General features: G+C 39.5%; 2 protein-coding genes across 2 annotated transcripts; both read right to left on the bottom strand.

Annotated features, from left to right (window-relative positions):
* Positions 1-3,889: 3,889 nt before the first annotated feature.
* Positions 3,890-12,694, bottom strand: ston1 (stonin 1). Its single transcript, XM_083897837.1, has 4 exons — positions 12,563-12,694; positions 6,396-8,308; positions 6,093-6,295; positions 3,890-4,968 (listed from the first exon to the last, which is right to left on the bottom strand). The coding sequence occupies exons 2-4, from the start codon at positions 8,221-8,223 to the stop codon at positions 4,903-4,905; spliced, it is 2,097 nt and encodes a 698-aa protein (XP_083753963.1). The 5' UTR covers positions 8,224-8,308; positions 12,563-12,694; the 3' UTR covers positions 3,890-4,902.
* Positions 12,695-15,097: 2,403 nt separating this feature from the next.
* On the bottom strand, positions 15,098-25,164 carry ppp1r21 (protein phosphatase 1, regulatory subunit 21). Its single transcript, XM_083897387.1, has 22 exons — positions 24,914-25,164; positions 23,762-23,830; positions 23,378-23,524; positions 23,084-23,185; positions 22,812-22,976; positions 22,659-22,717; positions 22,251-22,345; positions 21,972-22,024; positions 20,888-21,037; positions 20,680-20,781; positions 20,492-20,580; positions 20,271-20,407; positions 20,035-20,127; positions 19,543-19,670; positions 18,562-18,711; positions 18,243-18,335; positions 17,374-17,628; positions 17,035-17,070; positions 16,838-16,954; positions 16,198-16,296; positions 15,992-16,120; positions 15,098-15,434 (listed from the first exon to the last, which is right to left on the bottom strand). The coding sequence occupies exons 1-22, from the start codon at positions 24,974-24,976 to the stop codon at positions 15,405-15,407; spliced, it is 2,361 nt and encodes a 786-aa protein (XP_083753513.1). The 5' UTR covers positions 24,977-25,164; the 3' UTR covers positions 15,098-15,404.
* Positions 25,165-27,150: the final 1,986 nt, after the last annotated feature.

Raw genomic sequence — 27,150 nt, 5'->3', positions numbered from 1 at the left:
TCAAATTTTGGACGACAGTATAGTATGACATTTTTGTAAAATTTTGGACGACATAGTATAGTATGACGTTTTTGTCAAATTTTGGACGACATAGTATAGTATGACGTTTTTGTCAAATTTTGGACTACAGTATAGTATGACATTTGTGTCAAATTTTGGACGACAGTATAGTATGACATTTTTGTCAAATTTTGGACGACATAGTATAGTATGACGTTTTTGTCAAATTTTGGACGACATAGTATAGTATGACATTTTTGTCAAATTTTGGACGACATAGTATAGTATGACGTTTTTGTCAAATTTTGGACGACATAGTATAGAATGACGTTTTTGTCAAATTTTGGACGGTATAGTATAGTATGACGTTTTTGTCAAATTTTGGACGACATAGTATAGTATGACGTTTTTGTCAAATTTTGGACTACAGTATAGTATGACATTTGTGTCAAATTTTGGACGACAGTATAGTATGACATTTTTGTAAAATTTTGGACGACATAGTATAGTATGACATTTTTGTCAAATTTTGGACGACATAGTATAGTATGACGTTTTTGTCAAATTTTGGACGACATAGTATAGTATGACATTTTTGTCAAATTTTGGACCACATAGTATAGTATGACGTTTTTGTCAAATTTGGACGACATAGTATAGTATGACATTTTTGTCAAATTTTGGACGGTATAGTATAGAAGGACATTTTTGTCAAATTTTGGACCAAATAGTATAGTATGACGTTTTTGTCAAATTTTGGACCAATTTTCTTTTTTCAAAAAAATTGTCAAATTTTGGACCACATAATATAGTATTTTTTTGTCAAATTTTGGACGACATAGTATAGTATGACATTTTTGTCAAATTTTGGACCAATTTTCTTTTTTCAAAAACATTGTCAAATTTTGGACCACATAATATAGTATTTTTTTGTCAAATTTTGGACGACATAGTAAAGTATCACATTTCTGTCAAATTTTGGACCAATTTTCTTTTTTCAAAAAAATTGTCAAATTTTGGACCACATAATATAGTATTTTTTTGTCAAATTTTGGACGACATATGACGTTTTTGTCAAATTTTGGACCAATTAATCTTTGGTCCAAAATGTAACAAAAAATGTTTACATTTTGGACAGCATAGTATAGTATGACATTTTTGTCCAATTTTGGACCAATTAATTTTTATAGTATGACGTTTTTGTCAAATTTTGGACGACATAGTATATAGTATGACATTTTTGTCAAATTTTGGACCAATTCATTGTATAGTATGATGTTTTTTTGTCAAATTTTGGACCACATAGTAATTATGACGTTTTTGTCTAATTTTGGACCAGTTTTCTAGTAAAAATTGTTACATTTTGGACAGCATAGTATAGTATGACATTTTTGTCCAATTTTGGACCAATTAATTTTTATAGTATGACGTTTTTGTCAAATTTTGGACGACATAGTATATAGTATGACATTTTTGTCAAATTTTGGACCAATTCATTGTATAGTATGATGTTTTTTTGTCAAATTTTGGACCACATAGTATATTATGACGTTTTTGTCTAATTTTGGACCAGTTTTCTTCTAAAAAATTGTTACATTTTGGACAGCATAGTATAGTATCACGTTTGTCAAATTTTGGACGACATAGTATAGTATGACGTTTTTGTCAAATTTTGGACCAAAACGTTTTTTCTGAAAAATTGTTACATTTTGGACAGCATAGTATAGTATGTTGTTTTTGTCAACTTTTGGACGGCATAGTATAGAATGACATTTTTGTCAAATATTGGACCAATTTTCTCTTTCCAAAAAAAATTCACATTTTGGACGACATAGTATATCAATCAATCAATCAATCTTCATTTGTATAGCCCACAGTTTACAAAACATAGTTTGTCTCACGGGACTTCACAGGGTTGGCAACATCCTCTGTCCTTAGACCTTCGACCAGGGTAAGGAAAAACTACCAGGGAAAAAACCCTTGTAACAGGGAAAAGGGTAGAAACCTATTTGTAATGTATAATGTGGCCTTTAGGGAGAACCACAGGTGAGGGATCCACTCCCTGGACGGACAGAAGTAAAGTAGATGTTACCCAAAACATACAATACAGTATGACGTTTTTGTCAAATATTGGCAACAGTTTTTCCGTGCATTTCTGTAGTGTGTCCCTCATATGCAATGGAGTATAAATCAGGCTTGAAAAATGAGAAGTCTCGATTGAAACCTAACCAATTTTCTGCTACCACAAATCCTCCTTCTCTTGCCTGAAGCACAAGTGGGCTTTTGGTTCATACATTGCTGCTCTGAAATTATGAAGCTTTTGACAGCAAGCTAGTGTCACAGGGCCTTATTAGGTGTTGCTGCAGTCTCCTGTTCATGCTTGTCTTTAACAAAATTGTGATTCTCAGGGGCTCTCGCTCTCGCTCTCAGAAGACATTAGCTTGCTTTGCCTTCATGCGAGTCATTCAAAAGCACCATACAAATCTAATGTTCAACATGACTTTACTATCAAACCTCAGACATACTATATAGTTACCTAATCCCTCAAAATCAATTTTAACAGAACCATTTTTCCTTTCTTTCTCTTCCGCTTACACTGCTGCCCATTTTTTTTCCACAGTACTGGAGCTCAAAACATTTTCTGAGTCCCATGTGCGTACAGTGCCACGAGTTAGAAACACTTCACCCTTTTACAAAAAGCCTTGGGTTTTTATTTTAACTCAGTTTTCTATAGATTTGTAGCAGCAGCAGGAGCCGTGACCCCTGCCTCCTCCTTCACAGGTGTCTGCTCGGCAGTGTCAGCACTGTAGGCCCGACTCCTCTGATGAGGAAGAGATCGCCGAGACTGAAGAGCAGCAGCAGCAGCAGCAGTATCGCACACTCCTGTTGATACGGCAGTCGTTGAAAACATCAGGCACTTAGCTGTCACATCGCTGCAGAGCTACTCCAGACTCTGATAGAGGCTCGCCTTGAGTACAAGAGGATGGCACTTAATTTAAAAATCTCATCTTTATTAGGTTCGAGCAGCCCCTTCGCTCGAATGGAAGTAGGCATGGTCATATTACAGCCACAACTGCAGCCTCCTATAATGATTAGTTACTGTACAGCTAGACCTGAATAATTTGGAGACCTTGATGTTCCAGGTTGTGAATGATGACATTTAACAGTAACATAACATTCAAAAATACAGACACATACGGCAAAAGCAAATCGCTAGATATTTTCCAGCACAATCTACGTAACCCTCTATGTATCATAGCAATCAAAGGCATCAAAGGGTCCACGAGACCCTTTGTCTAATTTAAATAACATCAAAGCTCCACAAAGCCACATTCCTTTCCTTATAAGAATATTTCCTCAAAGACGTCAAGGCTTCAACTGCTTTAAAACTGTTCACACATTACACAAGTAATCCTGGATTAATCCTTTAAACTAACTTTTAACTAAATTAGCTCAATATTGGCTCTGTTGAATATAATAGAATATACTTTTTTTTTAACAAGAATTTCTACAAAATATCAATAATTCCATTCCAAGAGCCAAAGATACAGTCTAAATTACTACTAAAATAGTACAGTATAGTGTTATCATTTATGTATTTTTGATTGAAAACTACCTTGTGTTCAGTCATAGTCATAGTCAGTCATAGTAGTAGTATTATAGTACCATATACATGTAAAAAAAATAAGGTTAAACATGATGTAATTACCTCCACAGCACAAAAACACAATTACCATGACATGGACTGGTCATTTGGAAAGGTATGAACTCAAATGTGTCGTTATTTAATCCAGAGTTCTTGTGCGAAGAAGTAACACGAGTCACACAGGTGTAATTCAGCGTTTAATCCTGATGTACACAATATCCAGCTTAAGCCAGGTACCTCATACATACAAGCCACCATTTTAAGACCAAAGTTCGTCACTGCGAAGCTTCATCACTTGTTCAACCCCCTCTCATTCAACCAATTCATCACAGCCATCAGGCAGAAAGACCACATAATAAAGTTTAGTTTAAATAACATTACAGTTCTCCAGAATACAGCCTTGGTCATAGTCGAAGGTCAGCTCAAGGGAAAGCAACAAATGTAATGTGAGTCACATGAGTGGAGAAGACATTTTTAAATCTAATTCTATAATAATATTAGACTCCTATGTTGCAGTAGTACTCACAGTCGATCAGATTAGTGAAACACTGGAAGTGTGCACACTGTATTTGGCAAAAGCAAGACTCTTTAAAGTTCTATTAAAACAATCACACTTTGTGTGCTCGGACTCTGATAATCATTCTCTTGTTTTAAGACAAAATATTAACTTGTGAGTTTGAGTTTCACCTGTGTGAAGACTCTCAGGGCACAATAAAACCTTCATCTGCCAAATAACATTTGTATAAAATCTATTGGGAGTTATTCCTGAAGAAATAAATCTGGAAGTATATGGCACTGAAAAGTGTTATTCTCAAACACAGTGAACATAACTCATTACTTAAGTTGTTTATCCCATAAAGCCTGTCGTACATTTATTGCCAGTTATTCTGGAGAGCAGTGCAGATGATGCAAATGAAAGCTTATTTACAGTACAGTACTCATATAAACTGCAATTAAACAATTAATAAATCTATTAAATGTAAAGTGCTAGGTAAAAATGAACGTGTTAATTTTGTTTTCTATTGGGAGTAAACTAATTCAGTCTCAGTTACAGGATACAAAATCGGTTACCAGGTTATGTGTAATTAGATGAATTTGACACAATATATAAGCAGAAAGTCCCTCATCACCCATGTTTTTGTTCTTTTCTTTTTCTCTGAGATCCCTTTTTTACTATTAGAAAAAAAAAAAAAACGATTTTGGCAAAAATGTGTTGGCACAAAAGAAAAACATCGTCTTCAGTGCTTCTTTAATCATCACTGTGTCATACAACCAGATTGTCTCTCTGACTCCGTTTCAATCCATTTCTTCTCCACTTCCAGCTAAAACAAAAAAATACAACATTAGGTTAGCATTCTCTTTATTCATACTTAAACTGTTCCACTGTGCAAGGTCTTAGGTCACCACTAGCTACTTTGTCAAATTCTGTCATTGGAACAATGTGATTGAAATGTAAAGGCGCCATATGTAAGAATGTGGCCAAAAACGGTCACTACATTCAAATTCAAAATACAGAGGTCTTTTAAGTTTCGTTCCCGACATCACTGGTAACCCGTGGTTGCTCGGCAGCTGAGACTCTACTGACTGCTGGTGGTAGGTGGCGCCACATGCCAAAACATGATTTCAAAACATAAACATGATTTGCAGTCTGCAAAATGTTTTTTTTCTGTGACACATTAGGAGGATTTTATGACCAGTTGCTTTAGATTTATTACATAATGCACCTTTAAGTATGCCCTACTATAGAGGATGTTCAAATCTGACTTGATTTTCAAAACGTGAGAGACTTTGTTACCAATGTCCGACATTTTAATCCTGAGAAAGCTCAGAATATACGATCCAGTCAAGACCACACAGGGAGGAGATTACAGATAGAGCTGAAACAATTAATCGATTATTAATCGATTACTAAATGAATAGTGTACTATTTTGATAATCGATTAATATTATATGTATATTATATATAAAATATATTAATATACATTAATATTTTCTAAGTTTCTTTGCTCCACATATCAAAGAATTCATTAGACATGCGAGAACATCGTCATTTCCAGGTTTGACAAACACTGATCAACAGTGTTTTTAACTATTTCTGTCATTTTATGGACCAAACGATTCATTGAAAGAAAATAATCGACAGATTCATCGATTACAAAAATAATCGTTAGTTGCAGCTCTAATTACAGAGATTTGGGATCTCACAGAAACTTGAACGGGACATGGTCATGGTCAGTTAATAGCTGTTGTGTGTGTGCGATGTTTTGTGCTGAGAAACGTAAAGAAAAATAACTGTGGATGAAGTCATGTCTGAGAAGACTGAATCAACTTGACCACACTACAAACAACAAATCTAATGGCGTCTTAAGACATTTGCACAGTGGTGTGTGTATAGAATATTTATAATACTGAGTCATACAGTCATAATACTGATGAAACACCTTACCTGACAATGGTAGCGTGTCCAACTGGTCGAATGTTTCTGTGGCTGGATGTCGTTCACAGTGCCCAGTGATTTCACCCTGGTCTGTGACACAACTGCGCCCATTATTTCACATTCCATCGTGACAAAGGGGTACCAGTCTTTTGGGATCTCCTGATCCGATCCCAGCTCTAGCTTACAGGAGAGTGAATGGGGATGATCCACTGCTGCAAAGGAGAAAACAAAGGCCATTTTGTAGTTAGAGTGTTACACAACTTCGCGAAACTGATTTGCAAGCTACATTTTAATCATAAAGAAACATCTCACCAGCATTTTTTGCGGGCAGCCTCTCGATCCTCCACACTATGGCTGAATATACATTCTCATACTTGACAGTGCCGATTGACACCTGCATGACTGGCTGTGAATCTGCTTTGGTTACAGCGCCCAGGCAGGCGTTTCTGTTCATGCGGGCCTTCAGTGACCTCTGTCGCAGCAAGGCCACCGTTTGTGTCACTTTGACCCAGTTGCCTGGCACCGGCACACGGATCACTACATTCTCACAAAGCGGGTACCGGTCCGACTCCCTGACAGAGGAAAAGAAGGCCGCCGACATGTTGAGAAAGGCCTGGAGCTCCACATAGGCCCCTTGAACTGTGACTACAGCTTTGATTGAGAAAGGGAGCTCCGTGCAACCTAAAGTCGTCGTCTTGTACCGCATCACCTCCACTCTGCAGGCATCAGGAGGCGAGAACTTAATCAGCCGGGATCTGTGAAACTCTGCCTCGTTCACACATTTGTGAAAATGAGACTCTGCGATCTCCATCCAGAGTTCACTGCCCTCCTCAGAGGCATAGCTTGAGTTGAAGTGCAGTAGCCCGAGATCATTGAGGGCAAGAAAACAGTCAGCTACTCCGTTGAGAAAAGCCAAACAGTGAATCTGGGTGAAGGCTGTCCGTTCTTTAACTCCTCCAGACTTATCCAGTTGTACCCAGATATGATCAGTGATCTGCAATGACAGCTCCTGCTCCTCGTAGTGCCGCCTCTGCTGGTGGGGCACACACAGTTTACAGATTTCTTCTTCCATGGAGACTACCAGGTCCTCCATGTCATCATGCACTGTGGAGCCAAACTTGAGCAGCTGCTCCATCTCTGCCTCGTGACTAACCTCCAACTTGGGGTGAAAGCGTTTCTTTTCTGTGTAGGAGAAATGCTCCACCTTGACAGTGAGGACTTTGCGGGGCTCACCGTAGCTTTCCACTTTAAGATCCGAGAGCCTGCACTGAGGGAGAAGCTGGACTTCCTTGTACGGCTTCTCCAGCCCTTTCTCATAGTACATCTGCAGCACACCTCCCGGCAACAAGCGGAGGTATATCGGCCCCCACTGTCGAGAGGACATGCGGTTCTTTTTTTCAGGAATCCTGAGCATGACAGACCACCCATCTCTTTTCTGGCTACGAAACAGACCCCGAGGAACAAAATTAGATGAATCCTCACTTAACACCTCATCTTTGCAACTAAGACGCCTCTCTCCACCATTTTTCTCTGTTCCATTGTCTGTTTCTGTTTGTAAGTCTTCCAGCTTTTGGCAAACGTAGGAGAAGGAGTTCTGGAGTTGGTCACGTGGAGGCTCGCTGCCGTCTTTGGTCCGAATAAAGAAACGTGGTAGGCTTTTGTCACATTCTGAGTCTGAGGAGGAACTGTCCTCGTCTGCATTGTGTCTACTTCCATCCCAGAAGGGGTTATAGTGTCCTGAGTTCCCCTGGAAAGAAGGAAAGGGTGTTGGTCCATCTGAATTTTGATTAAGGCCCACGGGTTCAGAGGTGGTGGATGTGCTGGACGAACTCCTGAAGAAGTTATTCTTTTCCCACACGTTGGAGTGAATTGGTGATATGCTGCTAGGTACCCCCCTCACAGGAGTACAAAAGGGTGTGTTACACTTTACTGAGGAACTTCCACTGCTTTGAGGTGATTCCAGGGAAGGACTGAAGCTCCAGGATGTGTCTCTGATTGGTGGAAGCACCAACTTCAATCCATTAGGACGTGGCACTGCTGCTTTGATAAGCCCCGGTGACTGTAGCGGTTTCTGAGGCGATGAGAGTGGTGTGCTGTCATCTTCAAAGGTGACCCAGTTTGAATGATTGGTCGAACACATCGCTGAAGATGTCCAGTCCGAAAGAGAGAGAAAAAAACACTTCCTCCTTTGCTGGATTAATTATCCTCCACTTCAAGACCTTGTCCTGCGTGAGAAAACACATTAGCTGCATCAGAAAACAATGAAATGACTGAAGATCATGCAAATTTAACATCTTTTGAAGGGAACTGTTCTTAATCTGAAAAAAAGATAATGATGACAGAGTCTGAACTTGAATACCTGGAACAATTTAACATATGATAATAGCACAATTAACTGAGGTTCGTCTGATAGAATAGAATAGAATAGAATTGAAATACTTTATTCATCCCCAAGGGGAAATTGTTGTGGCACAGCAGCAAAATACAATACAAGAAAAGAATTCAACATAAATGAGTGTACAAAAGTATGTAAAAAAAAAAAAAAAAAAAAATTGTGCAAAAAGTGAAGAATGAATGACCCATAGGATCAGGTGCTATGACATAAAGGATAGACTAATTTAGTCTGTCTGATATATTAATATAAATTATAGAGACACTGTGCTGTTGTGCAATGGAGCAGAGTCAGTTTTTCATGGGTTGAGTTGTAAATCCTGATGGCTGATGGCAGGAATGACTTCCTGAATCTGATGTAAAAGGTGCAGTTTAGAGACGCCACACCACACATTAATCACTTGTTAATTGTTTTTAGTTTGGATTTGTTAAAATAAATAAAATTTCATTAACATCGTTTATTATCAAATATTATTTTAAAAGGCAGGGAGCACAAAGGAAAAGGTTCAGAGAGGATGAAACATTGCCTTTTTCAAAGGGAGAAAAACTTCCCAGGTTCTCGAGGTTAAAGCAATACCGATCGATGAGGTAAAATAGTATTTTAGATATATTGTGCTTTTAAATGAGCATAATGTAAATACTTCCTTGTAAGCCTGCTTCAAAAAGCATACGAGTCAGCCAAGGTGGCAAAGTGTCTGTCTCGTCGATCAGCATGAAGTGAGAGAAGCAGGTGGTGCAGCACAGAAGCTAGTATTGCACCTCTGGAAATGAATGTTTTATCAAATCTGATATTCAATCTACAAAAAGGTATAGATTGAATTTCTTTAAATGTTGAAAAGGGGTTGAAATATGCCCAAACACTAACGGTGGTCAGGCTACTTCTACAATCTTGACACAATCTCATAGTTAATTTCCCCGCTGCTCAGTCACAATTTGTCTGTTTCATGTGCTCTCACCAATATCTGGATCTCAGGCTTCAGAGACGCCACTTTCAAAATGCTGAAGCCTCATATCCCCATAAAGATCATGAAAAGAAAAAAAAAATAATTGAAAGCAGAAAGCCTCAATTACCGCCTCACTCCGCCCTTCAAGATCACAGCCATGTGATTGCACAGAGGGCATCCAGTGGCAAGTCCCTTCAAGCTATAAATAAACAGGGAAGTTGGGGCTCTGGTTCACAGAGAAGTGGATTGACAAGTCTTCAAACATTGGGGGAACATCTTTGTGATGAAGTGATGTTTGCAGTGGCGCGCACACACATTCCCACAACTTCATCCCTTCGCTCAGACTCATAGAATCCCTCAGCTTTAGTTCAAAGAGACATGCAAAGTGAAATATGAGTTCTTCACGGGGGTTACCGACTGTCTTTCATACCCTTTTTCCAGTTTGTCGTCCCTTCCCGGGCAGAACAGAAATGAGAAGCTGCTAAATCTACAGAGGACAAAAAAATAAAAAATACATTCCATGCATTCCTCTGGGACAAACAGCATAGCACACAGGAAATACCAGCCTGCTATATCCATGTGAACAGACAACTAATTATATCAAAATATAATTTGATCAAATTTTTAAATATTACTCCAGATTTACGGGTATGAAATTCAGCAATGTCTGGTTATTTATCACTGTCACGAATATAAACATCTACGTGAAAGGAGTAATCTTGGCTTTAGGATAGAGCAGGGGTCACCAACGTGGTGCCCGCGGGCACCTGGTAGCCCGCAGGCAGCCAATACGGTGCCCGCGGGCTCACTTCACTTCACCTCACTTGCATGTATCTGTATGATCGCTCAGTAAAATATCTTTGATATTGTTTATAAAAACTGGTAATCGTTAGGAGTAAGCACTGGAATGAATGTGTATGCAGTTAAATGCATAATATTAATCATTTAAATGGTAAACAAAAAAAAAAATGTTAATGTGGTAGCCCTCCATATTATTTTTTACCCTTAAGGTAGCTCTCTGTCTCAAAAAGGTTGGTGACCCCTGGGATAGAGTGATATAATAAGATTTACTTTTGCAATATAAACCTTATTTTTCATTGCTATTTTGATTTCACATGTGAAGAATTATTCCTAAAAAAAAGTTGCTCTAAAAAACATGTTTGTCCCTGGTTAAATGCAGGCATCAGCGTAAAGAAGATAATGAGTGGGTTAATCCTGTGCAGTAGCTCAGGTCCATCATCGGTGACTAAGACAATACTTACAAACATTACTACACTTGCTAAACCTTGAGTAGGCAAAACAAGAAGAGCGGTCAGCACTTTTATGTGCACGTACTCAAAATCTGCACTGTGGTTTAGTCTGGAATATCATGAGAAGTTCTCGTTAACAGAAACACTTCAATTGGGAAAAAAAAAAAAAGAGGAACAGCGATCACGAGCTGAAACCATCTTATCAGGAGAAATGCTATAACCTAGCATTTAATCCCATATGACCTCGACGGAGTACAGAACTATTTGTCAAGCGAGTTATAGCACACATGCACATGTTTGAACTGTAACACAGGGGACAGATGCTTCCTGGTGAAACGAGATAAGTTCCTGTTGGATTCTCTGGATATTTCCTCATACTCGCTCCACGGGGTAGACAGTTTTCCATAGAAAGGGACATAAACGAACAGAAAAACATGCATCATGCCATTTCATTTGACGGCTGTCTTGACAACGTCCTGTAAAGCGGGGGCTGTCAATGTGATGACCTGTTTTGGGCTGATAAGCAAAGTGAACTTTGTCCTCTCAAACAAAGCAGATGAGGAAGTTTGAACGACAACCAAGCATTAACTAAATAGGAGTTTGGATGCTTTGTTAGGGAGGAGGACGACCAATACTGAGCATCTTCTTGTAATAATAATAATAATTTCCAGTAGGGATGGAATGATACAACTTTTTTTGTGTCCGATACTGATACCACAAACAGTATGAGCATGTACCGATAACAATATTAGTCCAATACAGTAATTTTGGACCATTTACGAAGTTTGAAGGTGTTTCTTGTTTCTATCTTTACAGTATACCTGTGACATATAGGATTCTTGGATTGTATCAAATTTTTCTGATATCCGATCTAGGGAATTTGACTGATAGCGATACCCATCTCTAATTTCCAACAGGATTACACCCTGAGGGGTGAAAATGTTACCCTCCACAGGAAAAAATAAATATAATACAACACTGATTATAGTACTGACTCATCCCTACTCTTTTATGGGTTCATTAAATTATTTTTTATGCAATATACTGTAGAGATTTATTCAAGGACAGAGAACTGGGAAATAAGACACATACATGAATGGGAGCTGCTTATCTTTCTGCAGTTAGTGTGAAACACTGTTATTTTGTATTCCTGTTAAAAATGCTGCTTCATGTCTTGGCCATGAATATGAATATGAATTTTTTAAATCTCCCTCACACTTTCCTGGTTAAATAAAGGCTATATTTTTAACAAAAAAAAAATATATATAATGTGGAAATAGCTGGTGAGGTTTAAGTGATGTTATTAGCAGCGGAAATAGTCATAAATGAGCCATGATTAACTCCTAAACTGGTTAAGCTCTTTTTTTTTTTTTTTTAAAGTGGGTCTGCATTTAAAAGTTTGTAAAGCACTGATTTGAAAACATAACCTCTTGTTGAAACACGTCTCGCTGCGTGTAACATCGCATATTTGCAGCGAGGGGTCATCACACAGTCAGACAAACACACCACTTTACTGCTAATTGTTTTTCTCCCTCACTGTAGCTCAGAACTAGGGGGGAAAGAAACCCACACCAGCGTGTGCTGTCATCCACAACACAGTCAGAACCAACCAGGCCCGTGTTCCCGGTTACCGAGGCCCCGCTTCCTCTACGCCATTACTGTTTTGATGCTTTTCCTCTGAAGTGAAGTTGTCACTCAACGGCTACTTTGGTCCGTGTCTACTTTACCCACGTTTCACGCAGAACAACAACTGAGCGACGACAACAACAACAACAAACCGAGTCGACAAACGCGCACTAAAGCAGTTTGAAGTCGTTTCTAATGTGAACTTCACTGAGCTCGCAGATAATAGTCCACAGCAGAGACTCCACCAAAACAAAAGAGTGATACTCACAGCAGAGCTTCAGTCCTTCGGGTCATGACTTGTGTTAGTTGGACGAGTCTGAACTCTCGATGAGGGGCCGGTTTTGTTCAAAATGGCAGAGTGTAAATCCTGGGAGTTTAACACTGGTGCTTTTTCTCCCCCGACTCCCGACTTCAGACTGTCCTCGTCCTCCAGCGGGACAGTGCAGGAATGAACTGAGCCGTGATGCGTTCGTGACTGTCGGAAATGTGAGCTCTCGGGAGATGAGCGCAAAAACACTATCAACAACAACACACACATACACGTGCTGGATGAAAATTTGAAATAAACAGAAAGGCGTCAAACTGAATAATATGCCATAACATCTCATCCTATCTCTCTACCTATAATCACACAATATCTATCTATCGATCTATACATCTATCTATCTAATCCAGGGGTCTCAAACTGGTGGCCCAGGGGCCACATGCGGCCCCCCAATCGATTACATGCGGCCCCCAACTTAATATCATTAAGTTATAATGAAAACATGGCCCACGACCTCACCATCTTTTAAAAAGTGTGTAGCTGCCAGTTAGGTGATCAAATGTAATATATGTTTGCTAGCAATGTTGATTATAACAGCAATAATAAGACATTTGGTCATAATTATCCGATTATTAAATGTATCATATACAACATTCAGTTACATATATAAATACACTTATTTATGTAATGTGAAATCAATATCGTTTTTGTCCATACAATGCAAGAAATTGTGTATATATATATATAGTAGATCGGTGTTTCCCACTCCTCAAAATGATGACATCCTGAAATCCAAAAATCAAAGAAGCACAAGCACAAGCAAAGAAAACAGAAAAAAACAAAAAAGAGAGAAAAGAAAGAAACAAGCTGTAATCCCAGAAAGTGTTAAACACTCGCACTGCATTTATCACACTATTATGTTGACTGTTGTTATTTACACAGCTTCAAAGTGTGTCCTGTGCTTGTGAAGTAATAAAGTCACTATTTCAAGCAGGATATTTATAAATCACCTATCCATGTCTTTGGGTGCATGTAATATTAAGTGTGCAGCAACTGCTACTCTATGCTTCTTAGATTTAAAATAGAGATAGACAAATCTTAGGTCCAATGCAAGGTCTACTTGTCAGTATTCTCTCTACTAAAAAAACTTTGCGGTTGGTTTTTCTTTTTAGCAGTTTGACCACAGAAGTACTGGGAGTGCATGAAAGCATCACACATTCGACCAAAAATGACATGCTTTCCCTTCCAAAACAAAGTGACGGCATCCATCGGTAATCTTCCACTTCTCATATGCCTTGTTTAACGGCGCAGCCTCAGTTCCCAGTGGTTAGGGTGTGTTCAGGCTGTGTGTTTGTGTTTTTTTTGTTTTTAAATTACAGGCAATTTAAAATCAAACTTTCAGAAATGTGCAACAAGAAAAGTTAAGGAGGACAATTTAAAAGGATCATTACATGACACGTGTAAGTGTTGAGCAGGCTCTTTATTTTTGCTTCACATATTGATATGTGCTTTTCAACAGGTTACACTTTGAGAATACGAGTAATATTGTTTTTTTTTCTAAATCAGGTCAGAGGGCGTTGACAAATCTTGGTGGTCAAAGGTTTCCTGGCAGGTGTGGACTGGCAAACAAGAGATCTGAATACTCAACCACTGTGACGCTTTTCTTTCAACGATCTCGTGTTGCTACAAGCCAGAGAGAGCTTCTATTCTACTGTAAACTTGAATTGCACTTGACTTCTGACTTATGTCTAAGCGCCGGTTACAACATCAAAGAATCAGGCTTACAGTTTTCCCAATAGTGTAAAATAAAGAAAAGTGATCTATAAATAAATGCCTTTTCGAATATATATTTAAAAAAAAATTATATAGTACAATTATTTTAGGATTTGAAATGAGTGAATATTCACAACAACCTTCTCTTTTAATCTGTATATATTATGACATAAATGTAGAGACTCTCACCACACGAGCGCACTTCCACACTTACTTGGTGATAAAAAGGACTTGTTACGGAGTAACTCGACACAGAAAGAAAGACACGATTTTACGAGCTACGACTTGTCCGTCTTAACCGTGAGCGCAGTTAATCGGAGCTTCAAGGCTCTTTTCTCCTTTATTCTCCCTCTCCCCCAACAAGTGAAATGTCTTCAAAAATTTGGAATGGATTCAAGTGCGACTATTATTTGTTCATTCAGCTAGTCCTTTATGAGTTTGTCAAGTGTGCGATAAGAGAGGAGTATTATCACATATGTAGACACACAGGCTCATGAAACCACTTCAATATGATAAAAAAAAAGGTCAGTATTAAACATTTTTCTCAAATGCTGAAATGCCTGGTGTCACAGTCACATACCAGCACACACAGCAACACCTGCAGTTCACTTCTTTTTTCTTCTTTTTTTTTACCTGCTCCCACAGATAAAGCTGTGGAAATCCAGTTTCATTTTCTCCCACATGAATGCTAAGCAGGAAAAGTTCACACACTGATGAACAGGGTTTGGTCTTCAAGTCTCGATTTTCAGTCATTTCAGCATTTGTCTTTTTCCCTTTTGGGAAAAGCAGTTTTTATTTGTCCAAAAGGTCAAGCAACAGCTTCCTGTGCAGAAATTTTTTTTTTATATATACCAAATTCTGTTATAAGTGGTGCTGAGACAGAACCAACCTCCATGCAGCTCATTTCTCTTGCCACTGTCTGACAACAGAGGAATCTGAGGCTTGTGTAGCCATCCTGTGGTTTGGGAACAGTGGTCGTGTTGGAAACAGGATGCTGCTGCTCCACAGTCCAGCTCATCATTCAAAAGTGCTCTTAGTGATGCCACATGGAACCAGAGTTTTGAGGGCAGCTCTAGCGACCTTTGTTCTTTTTGGCATTTCCCTAAAACACACAAACAAAGAATACTTACAACTTATAACCGAGTTCTCATATCCATGATTGGTACAAAACTGAGAATCACTGTGTCCAGTCAGCCCAGATAGCTTAACATTTTAAATCTTAACACATGCCGAGGCTTGTTTGTGGACCTCAACGCAAAATCATCACCTTTAGATCATCAAACTTGTTCTGTCCTGCAACTTCCCAACAAGTGGCCATGTGTGCTTACATGCAGGAACATGTACTTAGGGCAGGCCTCTCCGTTTCTGCAGCTTAATGACTTTTTCAGATGGCTCCCGCAGGTGCTTATCCCATCAGACCCGGGAAGCAACCACAACACCGCACATGACCTCCCGAGTTCACCTCATAACTGACTTTACAATGTCATGGTTTGCTGCCAGCCTAAACCTTCACACTCCCTGAAGCCAGTACATTTTTTTTAGTGAGGAGTGTGTTTTTTTATTCATTTCCAAAAAGAGCGATTGTATGCGACAGTTAAAAACTGACCAGGGAACAAGCACTTGATATAAAAAGAGAAAGAAAAAAAAAACAGCAAATACCTTGCTCCCCAGTTTGAGCGTGTCAATTTCTTCCCTCTGTTTGCTCAAAGTCTCATTCATGCTGCATAGGTGGTCACTCATCATACTGAGCTGGTCTTCATAGCTCCTTTTAGTGGTAGTTAGCTCATCCTGTGTAACAAACAGTACAGTTACATACTGGTCTATAGTTATTCCTGAAGCTCTTCAGTACAAGGAATGCATTTTACCTGCAGGCGCGTGATGTTCTGATTCGCCAGTTTGACTTCCTCACTCAGAGTCTCCCGTGACTTTTCTGCAATGGCCAATCTCTTGGCTAAGGCTCGACACTTAAAAAAAGGGGTGAAAGGTAAATGAACAACTGTTGATATGTTAAATGCATACCTGGCACAGGTTAGAGTTCTGCTTCAAAAGTGGCAATCATTATTTCTTTGAATAATGCATCCATTTTAGGACAGTGTCAGAGGGTAAATGCATGCTGTGTCAAAGTGACATTTTAATAGCCGTGATACTGACTCAAGACCAGGTGCATTCCTGTTGCTACGATACAAAATGAGAGCGACTGATATGCCAGTTAGTCACAATGCCAGAGGAAGCATCTTAATTCACATGAAGTCAGTTTCTCAGTTCAAAAGGGGAAACTTTGTTATTATGCAAGAATAAAGGAGAAACAAGATAACTTCTAGTTCAGTTTGCATTGCAAATGATTAAGGAAGACATAATGGGGAAAGGAAAGTGAATCGTCTGTACTAAATGTTAAATAGAGGTTTTTTGAGTTTCCATTTTGATATGCAATACTAGACAGTTTATGCTCAATGAAATTGTCTTTACTGGGAGATGTAATTTTTGAAATTAATGAAAGAGCTTCACCTCAGAGTGAAAATGCACAGCTTTGCTGTCAGAGATTTGGAGCTGGGTGGTGAGTTCTCCAACTCTGGCCATGTAGTGAGTCTTTATCAGCTGCTCCCTGGACTCCTCATCTCCCATCTGCAAGCATAGACACAACAACCACTCTTAGATAACACAACATTACAAAGATGTGAAACAAAATGTGAGGGACAACTCACATGTTCAACTGTAGGTGTGGTGCACAACATGCCAACCTGGAAAGGGGCAACACAAAGCAGATAAATACTGAGTGAATGACACTTCAAACACTGCTGAGAGAAAACTACAAGAGGTAACATTAAAAACTAGGGTTCAGAACACAGCGTCCTGGGTAATGACTGCATTGTGGACTCTGTACTGACTTGAAATCCTCCTCTTATGCTACATCAGCACATTGGAAGCTTTATTAAGCAACATTTTGTTAAGGGGGGGGGGGGGGGGGGCAAAGAATAAAAACACTCCATTTGTTCTGTCAATTCATAAGCCATGTGATATGGGCTAAGAAAGAGTGAGTGTACCAGGCTGGTGCACAGCGTTGTCTCTTTCTCTGTCATTTTATGTTCCATGTCTGCTTCCTCGTGGCTTGGTGCAACCGTGTTGTTCCCAGTCGTTTGCACGTTCAGACTTCCTCCTAGAACAGCTGTGAGCTGTGCTTCCAGGTCTGTGATGCGCTGGTTCTCCTTTTCCAACCGCACCTTCCCCAGCTGAGCTTCCAGGAGCCAGTGCTCCTTCTCCTGCTCCAGCCGAGTGATCTTCTCCAAGCTCTGCTGCACCTGCAGGAAGCAGGAAGGGGGGGGGGGGGGAGGAGTGGACAGTGAACTTATGGGCAGAGGGCTGAGCAAACGATGGGAGTGAAAGGGCAACAGTATTTGGGAAGACATGGAGGACACTATGTAACAAACTACACACACATTTTTATAAACCTCATAAGATAATGGATGAGGAAATATAATTTCAGAGGGAATATAATACAGAAAAAAAGAAAAGCCAGTTCCAAGCAGTCCACGCCTGTTCTTCACACCCAGTCCCTGAAGAATAACTGTACGCACCACAATGAAATATTATGACTTTAGAATTCAAGTTTCTGCACTTCTGTACTTTTATGACCAACCTTCACACACTGCTGTTGTTTTGCCCTTTTTTCCCCAATATTTTCATTACATTGTGCTCCAATCTTTATGAGCACAAAGAAAAGAAAACCACAGCAATCATAATTTCAAGTGGAATCGATTTTCATTTTATCTCCGCGTTATTGCACCACTGTAGTCAGGGCTGGCACGCCGACTCATTTCCGCTTACATTATTCACGTAAGCGTACCGTCTAGCACTAGCTCTAAGATAGACGAGCCCCATTTGAAAAGATAGTTTCTTGAGAAGAGTGTCATACCTGTTGAGTGAGACCCTCTCTACTCTCAGTGGAACTGGTAAGTATGCGACGGTTTGACAGGGCTTCTCTGTATGGAACGGTTTGTGGCCTGGGCTGATGAAGGAGCAGAACAAGCAGAATAGCATTTATTAATTATTCATCACCATAATACAGTGACAGGAGATGGCACATATGACATATTCATGTTTCATAAAAGGATATTTTAAGAGTCAAATTGAGAAGATGACGTTTGCTGTTATTTTCTTGTGGTCAAAGTGTTCCGAGTGTACAGTCACTGTGTGTTACCAGCTGAGAACTGAGGGAAAATGTGGACACTAACCTGTGTGATAGCATGAATATAGGCAGTTGCTTTCTTTTTGTTGGCCAGCATGCTCTCTGCTTGCAAGGGGTTAAGGACTAGTGCGCTGCCTTTGAGACCGTAGCCCGAGGATGTGAAGAAGTCCAAGTTGTTGCTGAAGAAAGTGGCTATCTGCAAAAAAAGACAATGAGAATATTATTGTATATGATTGGAACAGATTATTTAATTCATGTTTTTTTTTCCCCTAATGCAGATTCACAGTGTTTTGTTTCACCTCAAATAACCAGCGTGATTACAGCGACAACACTCCACACGCACTGCATGTCTGCATGACATCCGGTGCTACACCCCACCAGGAGTGTGCCACTCATCAACACACAAACACACACCCACACACACATCTATCTCAGCCAATGACTTGCAGCTGTACAAACTGTGATTTGGACAGTATCTTTAAACACTTCACTGTTGTCCACCTGAGTCCTGCCATTTTATATAATCCCATCAGGGGCAAATTACCAACACAATCCAGATGCAGTGAAAAATTCACTGCTACTTACAACTAAGAGGTGGGAGCACATACCTCCACCAAACAAGTAAGTGCTTTTACCAACAACCAACCCCCTTTGCAGTGTTATAAACACATTCTACAGCATATTTTATATTTTTAGGCAACAAATTGTAATGTAAAAGGGAGAGAGTAAGGAAAACATGCAGCAAAGGGCTGTGAGCTGCAGAGGATTGAAACTAGTCAGACAGATGAGCTAGCAGACACTTTAAATATAATATTTAATTTATGATAAAAAACAGAAGCTGAGTTGCGAGGACTCAAAATAAATATAATCTGCACTCTTCGTGAGTTGTTCAAAACAATCCCTGGATTATTTCTTGAGACATTCACAAAACTGTCAAAAAAAGGTCTCACAATGTTCAAGGTAAAAAAAAGAAGAAGAAGCCGTTTTTGAATTAAACTGGCTGCTGAGTGCCCTCTGTTGGCCGTACCTTGCCAGTGCTGTTGGTCAGAGAGCCCAGAGATCCCAGGAGACACTCTGTGGTGGTGCACAGCTTCTGGGTGACATTAGGGAGCTCCTGCTCTAAGCTGGCCTTCTGGTTGTAGTGCTTTGACATCTCTGGACACACAGAGAGGAAACGGAACAGTAGGAGAGGAATGAAAACCATCTGTCTTATTTCCATTACATGTGATATTTTTCACAATATTTTGAAGGTGTAAAGCTGCATGTTTATATCACACCGACTAAATCGCTTAAATGTTTTTTGATGTACAAATGAACCCTACCAGAGAGCATATCCAACATGTTGTTTACACTACACCGAGGCTTATGTTTATTTTCTCAACGAAAACTGCCAGCGCTTTGTTGTGAAAACAGAATTCGAGTGCGACTTTTATGAACGGGTACTAGGTTATGACACGGAGGAACGGTCATGCAGTGTGGTGCTGGTTGTGGTTCAAAAGTGGCTCACAGTGCTGCTCACCCTTAACAGCGTCGTGGAGACTGTGTAGACAGGCAGCCAGCTGGGTGAAGACAGCTGACATGCTGCTCTGCGGCATGGCGTCCTGCTGAACACCTGAGACACAAAAAATATGGCATCATGGCCTCATAACACTTTCCTCCTACAAAAGCCAGTCATGTCCATATTTCAAATATGAAATGTATGCGATTTGTAACAGAAATATTCAACTCTTGAGAAAGATTTCAGAGAAAACATACTCGGTAAAGCCAAAAGACTGATGTAGTTCTTCAGTTTCTCAAACACAGTAGTAACTTTCTTCATATCGCTCTGTAGCTCCTGATTTTTCACAGTGAGGGCAGCAGTACAAAGCGTTGCCTCACACTCTTCTTCAAGGCTGGAAGGAAAAGTGAGGACACTCGTCAGCGCAACACCCCTCCACTGCATTGCTTTATCACAAACGCACACATTCAGTGCTGACCTTTTCAGCTGGTAGGGGAGAATCTTTTGCAGAAAGTGGGTGTATGAGGAGAAAATATCAGCGAAGCTCTTCAGCTTGACCACAGTTTCCTTCAATTCAATAATAAAAAAAAAAGAATAGAAAAATCAGAATCAGGTTAATTAAAATCAAACTAAGCAAACCAGTGACCCTGTTTAAAATCTACTCACCAATACTGTGACTGTGTCTTCTGTGATGCTTTGGTGTAACTGCAAAAAGCTGTCCTCCAGGGGGCGCACAAAGGCTGCATTCTCATGTAGGTACTGAGAAAACTGGGTTACAAAAAAAAAGAGTTATGCAGCTGAGTTTTAATATACTCAACCTGCAATGCCAGTCTTACAGAGAGTCTCTGTATCCTGAGTGGAGAAGTTGCCTCACCTTCTGGTTGAGAGGGGATATGGGCTCAATGGAAGAGTCCAGGGGATAGATGTGGACTCTTTGCTCTGTGTAGGAGTGGAAGTTTAACAGAGCAGCAACCAGATCCTGAATAAAGCTCAGAGCCTGACCTGCCACGTCCCGGGCCTTAATCTGTATCCACAGAGAGAGCACACAAGCCACTGATACAGAGAAACTGCTGAGACATAAATCTGTACGAATGAATCTATGAAATACTTAAATATGGGAGTAACAGTTAATAGACTGTTCTAAAGGACTGTAGATAGTGAAAAGCTTAGAGGTAGTAAATAGGTTCATAGTTCAGGTTTTTTAATGTGGGTTTGCATGAGGTAAATATTAATAACACTGACCTTGGCAAGTGCCGCAGTGCCCATGCACCTACCTAAGATCTGGACACTGGACACTCATACTGCCGTCAATGACAGAAGCAAAAACTGATTTTAGCCAATTAAAGAAGACTCAGTGAATAAAACCCACCCTTGGATAAGTCTATGTATTGTTCACCACTTTTTTTCACCTTTAGACAGCTTTTCCTAAATAGATGCTGAAGTATGCACTCTCCATACCAAAGACCATAGACAAAGTCAGTGATCATGATTATGTCGCAGGAGCTTCCTCCGTGATAACGTTCAAATATTTTATCTGGTGATTTTGAAATCCTTTGTTTGGATTTATCCAAGATGCACATATTTACCAAACCAGGCAGGAGGAGACCAGCAGCTCCTGTATCTCCACAAGCTACAAATGCTGATTTTTTTTAGATGGACTTTATTGCAGGAGAGTGAGGGGTTTTCAAACTCAATTTTCCAGACTTAAGGCAAGAAAAAGCAGTGAACATATTTCTAAGATGTCGTACATTTAAGCAGGTGTAGATTTTATTACGTTCTCCTTTTGTCAAGAGGCTAAAATCTGTTTTCCTTCCGTCTCTGACAGTAACCATGTTATCAGTGAGAGGCTCAAAAAAAAAACCTGTGCTATTCCTTCAAAATGAAACAATATACCCAAAGCAAGATTAAACTTATATAACCAATCAAAAGCAAAATGTTGGTTTTGTCCCATCACTCACCTGGTGCCTTCGGTTGTGTGATGGTACATTTAGGCTGTTGTAGTCACTAAATTCTGCAGCATGGGAGAGAAGACCAGAACCTGAGTACTGACTTGACAGACATAAATGCCTTTGCCTCCGGCCTCCTAGTGTGCAACATTAAAGTGTGGTGTAGCATTACACTATTTACACTTGGGCGGACTGTTGTTAGACTGTTGTTAAGGTATCGGTGACACAGACATCAGGGTTCTCAAATAGAAAACTGCTGCATTTTTGTCCAAGTACCCAAGTGATACTCACTTGTGTCATTGAAGGGCACTTTCTCCTGGATCACACTGCTGCTCTGTTTCACCTGCCTATTCAGCTCTGATTGGCATCGCCTCAACTGCTGCTGACTGTGGAAACATACCAAAATAGGAGATGAATAGACTTTAAAAGAATGCCAATATATGCTTTGATTTAATTGATTCAGAGTCCAAACTACAATGTATATTCAATGTGTATGTCAAAAAACATGTAAATTACACATGTATGCTTAGTTTCTATGTATGTGGTCATGGGGTCCAAAGATAATTAAGTTCTAAACTTTTAAGAATAGTGATGTTTTATGTATGCCAATAGATTTTTACTGAAATTAGAGATACATTTTTTGTGTGTTTTTTTGTGTTTTGGATCCACGATAATATTGGATAGAAAAAGTAGATATACCACTCGTCTGTTCGCATTCTGCACTCTTTTGATTCCCTCTCCAGAGTTTGTACTTTCACCTGTCAGAAGAAAGGAAAATAAACATTTTATTCAACTTTTCAATTAAACAGAAATGTTCTTTATGTACTTCAGCCTCCGCCTGTTAGTCCTCACCTCCAAGCGTGCCTTGTCACTCTGCAGCCGCGTTGTTGTTTCCATGTACTTGGTGGTGAGTTCATCCACAACACCCTGATGCTGCTCAGAGTCTTTCTCCAGCCCCTCTAGTCTTGTCCTCAGCTCAGCTTCCTGCCTCCTGTGTTGCTCATCTGCTTCATAGAACTTATGCATGTACAAAAGAAGGCAAATCAAACAGCTGCATTCCCTTTCCAGTGCATAAACTTTAAATGATATGTGCAGACAATAACAGACCCAAAGTGGGTTCTTACTTGAATGTGGAGTCGTTCATTTTCTTCTATCTTTTTCTGCAGGTCCTCATCAAAAACATTCTGAGTCTGTAGGCCGTGATGTGACGGAGAATCGCCTTTATTCTGCAGGAATTAACAGATAAAACAGGGGCTGTATTTTGGCTCCACAAACATTAATGTTTACTACATCAGTAGTTGTAAATTTCATTATCACTCTTAAAACTACTGCTTTAGCTAACAAGTTTTTACATCCATTACAAAAGTAACAGAATGCATTGTATCTTCTCCTGTCTTTTGTTTCCCCGTTATAATCACCTTTCCCTTTTTGCCCTTTGCTTCACTCGCAGCTAACTCCTCTTGCAGCAGCTCCACTCTCTTGGCCAGCTGTTGGTTCCTGAAGCTGAGACTGTCCATCTCCTGCTCTTGCTTCCTCAGGCTCTGGTCCCTCTGCTTAAGCTGCTCCTGATGACGGAAGGAACATTTGCACAGTTGAAAACACACATTGCACCTGGCTTTACTACCCCTACTTATCGGCCGACAGATTATTTACATTATGTAAATCACCACCACTAAATCACACCACAGTTATTTGCAGAATTTCTGAATTTGTTTGGCAAATATGATAACAGGTGTTTACAGCACAATGTATTTATGATCAGTGGTACTAATCATAACAATGTTGTTTTTATGCCACTTAACCTTTTGTGAGGCAGAGTTTGCCTGTTCATCGACAACTCCCTTCTTCAACACCTGATTCTGGGCACGGAGCTGTCAAAAGACACAGAGAGAAATTTTGAGACACCAACATGACAGAAAAACAGACAGATCTATAATGTCATTGTTATGAAAATGCAAGGCAATTTAGCAGCTTCTTGGTGAGCAAAAATCATCAACTATAATTGGTCAGGACTAAGATACAAAACACATTTGCAGTGCAAAAGTCTCAGTCATGTCCATGTGAACATGTTCAGTCGTCGTTTACATCCTTTTTTTTTGGCACCAGAAATGTAAAACACGAGACTCTTTTGCACTCCGGCTATGAAACACGGTTGCAGAATGTGTGGCAGTCAGTTACACAGTCAGCACTTTCTGAACAGGATACGGTTCTTGGCTAACGGGGGATTAGAGAAGAACAGGAAACAACACACTCCCTGTGCTGTCAGCTGACACAGAAACACGGGTCACAAGAGAAAGCACAGGCTTTTACTGTTGCTCATTGATAAATGAGTAAAAGCGTATTTTACAAGTTTACCTGGACATAGCATGTGCACTGGATATTTGAAATGTCTAATATGTGACCACAGTAAAGAATCACCAGTATTTACAATGTCAAAAGAATGTTTTTATTATTATAAGTGAGTGATACGTCTGTGGTTGTGGCCACTACACTTCTATGAAAAGCTCTTTGGATTGAGCAATTGTGAAAATATCTAGTTGTGCCTCACAAGATCATCAAGTCCACATATTGTTTACTCTTGTGCCACTGTAAATCTTTGAGGTGGCGTTATAAAAGACCATAATTTAGGACTGTTGACACACGATGTCAACTATAGCTATAACAGTCATGACAATGTTTCAAACAGAATTTAGCAGCATCTAAACAGCAGTAAAGTAATAAGAACATGCTTTATAATTAAAAAATGAAAATGCATGAAATTCAGAATCATCATCTTGGTCACGTGGTGTAGTTTGGCTTTGAATAGAACTGTAGTACGAGTGCCAGAGATTATAAAGCCATTGTCGACTTTCATTCAAGAGGAGCATTTCCTCTGTGACAGCTCAGACAGCAAAGCCACCGACAGCTAACCTAACTTTATCCACATCAAATACCCTCCGATACTCGAGTTTTACCTTCGAATACTCCTGCGCCAGCTTGCTGTATTTTGTTTGCAGGTCTGTAACGTTAGCCATCATCAGAGCAGACGATATCTTGATCCTAACACTCGATGGTGGACGGCGTTATCCCAAAACAGGAACCGGTTAGCTCAGCTGTTGCTTGTCCACACCTTCGCAGTCCACTGTTGGAGATGTTGACGCTAACGCCAACCGGCTGTAGCTACTTTAAGTGAGCTAGCTCACAGTTGTTATCAACTACTTTAGAGAAGCGTGTTCCGTCACCGGGTAAAACCGACCACATTGTGACAGGGGGACGTTCATAAAGTCCCGGAGAAATAATCGACAGCCTGTCATCCGTTTTACACCAAGCAGGGTATTGACAGTTGCTTTTTTAAAAGAATTCAAATTAGCATCAGCAGCCGTGACAGAAGCTGTTAGCTTAGCTGATTAGCCAAAATAGCTAACTGGCTATATAGCAAAACAAATCGCGACATCGAGATAAACACATGTAGGCGAGATCCGTGTTATCTGACAGCAGCCGGGAAACCATCTGCCTCCGTAAATCCCATTAGAAAGTGAGTGGAGGCGCCGCTAATCTACTGAAAACTGCTCTAATGAACAATTCATCCGGAGGATCGTTGTCATCCTCTCTCTAACACGCAAAATCCTCCTCGAATGGGAGTCGAGCACAGACCCAGACACAGAGGTCAGAGTTCATCCTACAGGAAAGTAAGTGAGCAGGTGCGCGCAGGGCGCCACCTAGCGGTTGAATGTCTAAATGGAATCATACTTCCTCCAAGTGATTAACATGATTTCACACAGAGGAAGGAACATAAGATTCAGAATTAATATTACAATGCACACAACATATGTAGAGTAATGATGAGGCAGTTAACAAATAACTGCAGTCACAATAACGAATGGATAAAAGTGTCTCTTGTTTTATTTCTCACGATATATTAAAATTAGACAGTTTATCAATTAAATGTGATTAATCGATCACTTCGATTAATCAGCTTGTGTGTGTATTGGTGCTTTTATCAAATAAAACGCCATGGTTGTGGTATGTGATATATATCTGTATTTAATGGACTAATGAAGGAAAAAGATCAGCAAATTAATTGATTATTAAAAATAATAGATGGTCATAGACTGTAAAATACCAAATAAGATACACTTATTTTGAAAGTATTTTTCATTCTGTCAATACTAATGTTAATACTATCATAATACCATTTCTGGCTATATTTCCCACCATTGTTGTAACTTCTTGTATTATTTTGAATTTATGCAAATATGTTTCAAGATCAAAGAACATCAATCTCCTGTGACCCCTGCTGTGGATCCCACCCCAGTCTTACAGTGTGTTTTTTTTTGTGTGAGAGTTGCAGTTTGAAAAGTATGACTTCATATAATATTGTGGATTATATTTATACTGGCATTATTACTGATTTAAGTCAAGGACTGACTTTCTTTCTTTTTTCTGACTCACTCTGGACAAAAGATTAATGTGAGAAAATCTAATTAATAAGAAAAAGTGCAGTTTTGTTCAAGGTACTGCAAACATACTTTATGATTTTTAAAAAGACTGTAATTTAATCGACAAATTTGTACTCTATGGATGTTTATAGGTCTGATTCCGAATATGATTTTTGGATGGAAAATAGAGATAATAATAAAACAATACCCCTTTTCTGCTTTTCTTATTTCCCTTAAGACATAAGATGTGAAGTACCGAATTGAATTATGAATAACAAAGTCAGCTATGTAAATTATTTACTGCTGACTTTGTGTATGGTAAGGGTTTCTTTAACGTAAACAAGGTCAGACAATATACAGTGGGTTGTAGCAGTCTGTACAATTCACATGACCTCAATTAGACTAAAAGTGAAATGACATGTTGCTAACGCAGCCATCACCGTTCCAATCCTACTTGATTAATTTCACCTAATCCATAATAATCTCTTAATGTTTTCACCAAAGCGTAATGCGTAATTTGTTGGTTCAATGTTTTTGTACAAATAATAATAATAATAAAAAAAACATTTCCTCTGCTGCTGCCTCACCATTTCTGATCTTAAATGCATACAGGCAAAACACAAACTCTCTCTCATACGCACACCACAGCCAGTGGCTCCAGTATTGTCTGGTTGCCTGGTAACTGTCGGCGTGGCGTGGTTGCTAGGGCCATGTGGGAGGGGGCTTGATGCTGCTCTGATTTCCAGCTGAATTGAGGTAGTCAGTAGGGAGAA

The sequence above is a fragment of the Microchirus variegatus genome (genome assembly GCF_963457635.1).
Source record: "Microchirus variegatus genome assembly, chromosome: 11".
Lineage (NCBI taxonomy): Eukaryota > Metazoa > Chordata > Actinopteri > Pleuronectiformes > Soleidae > Microchirus > Microchirus variegatus.
This window is presented reverse-complemented; position numbering and strand designations above follow the sequence as displayed.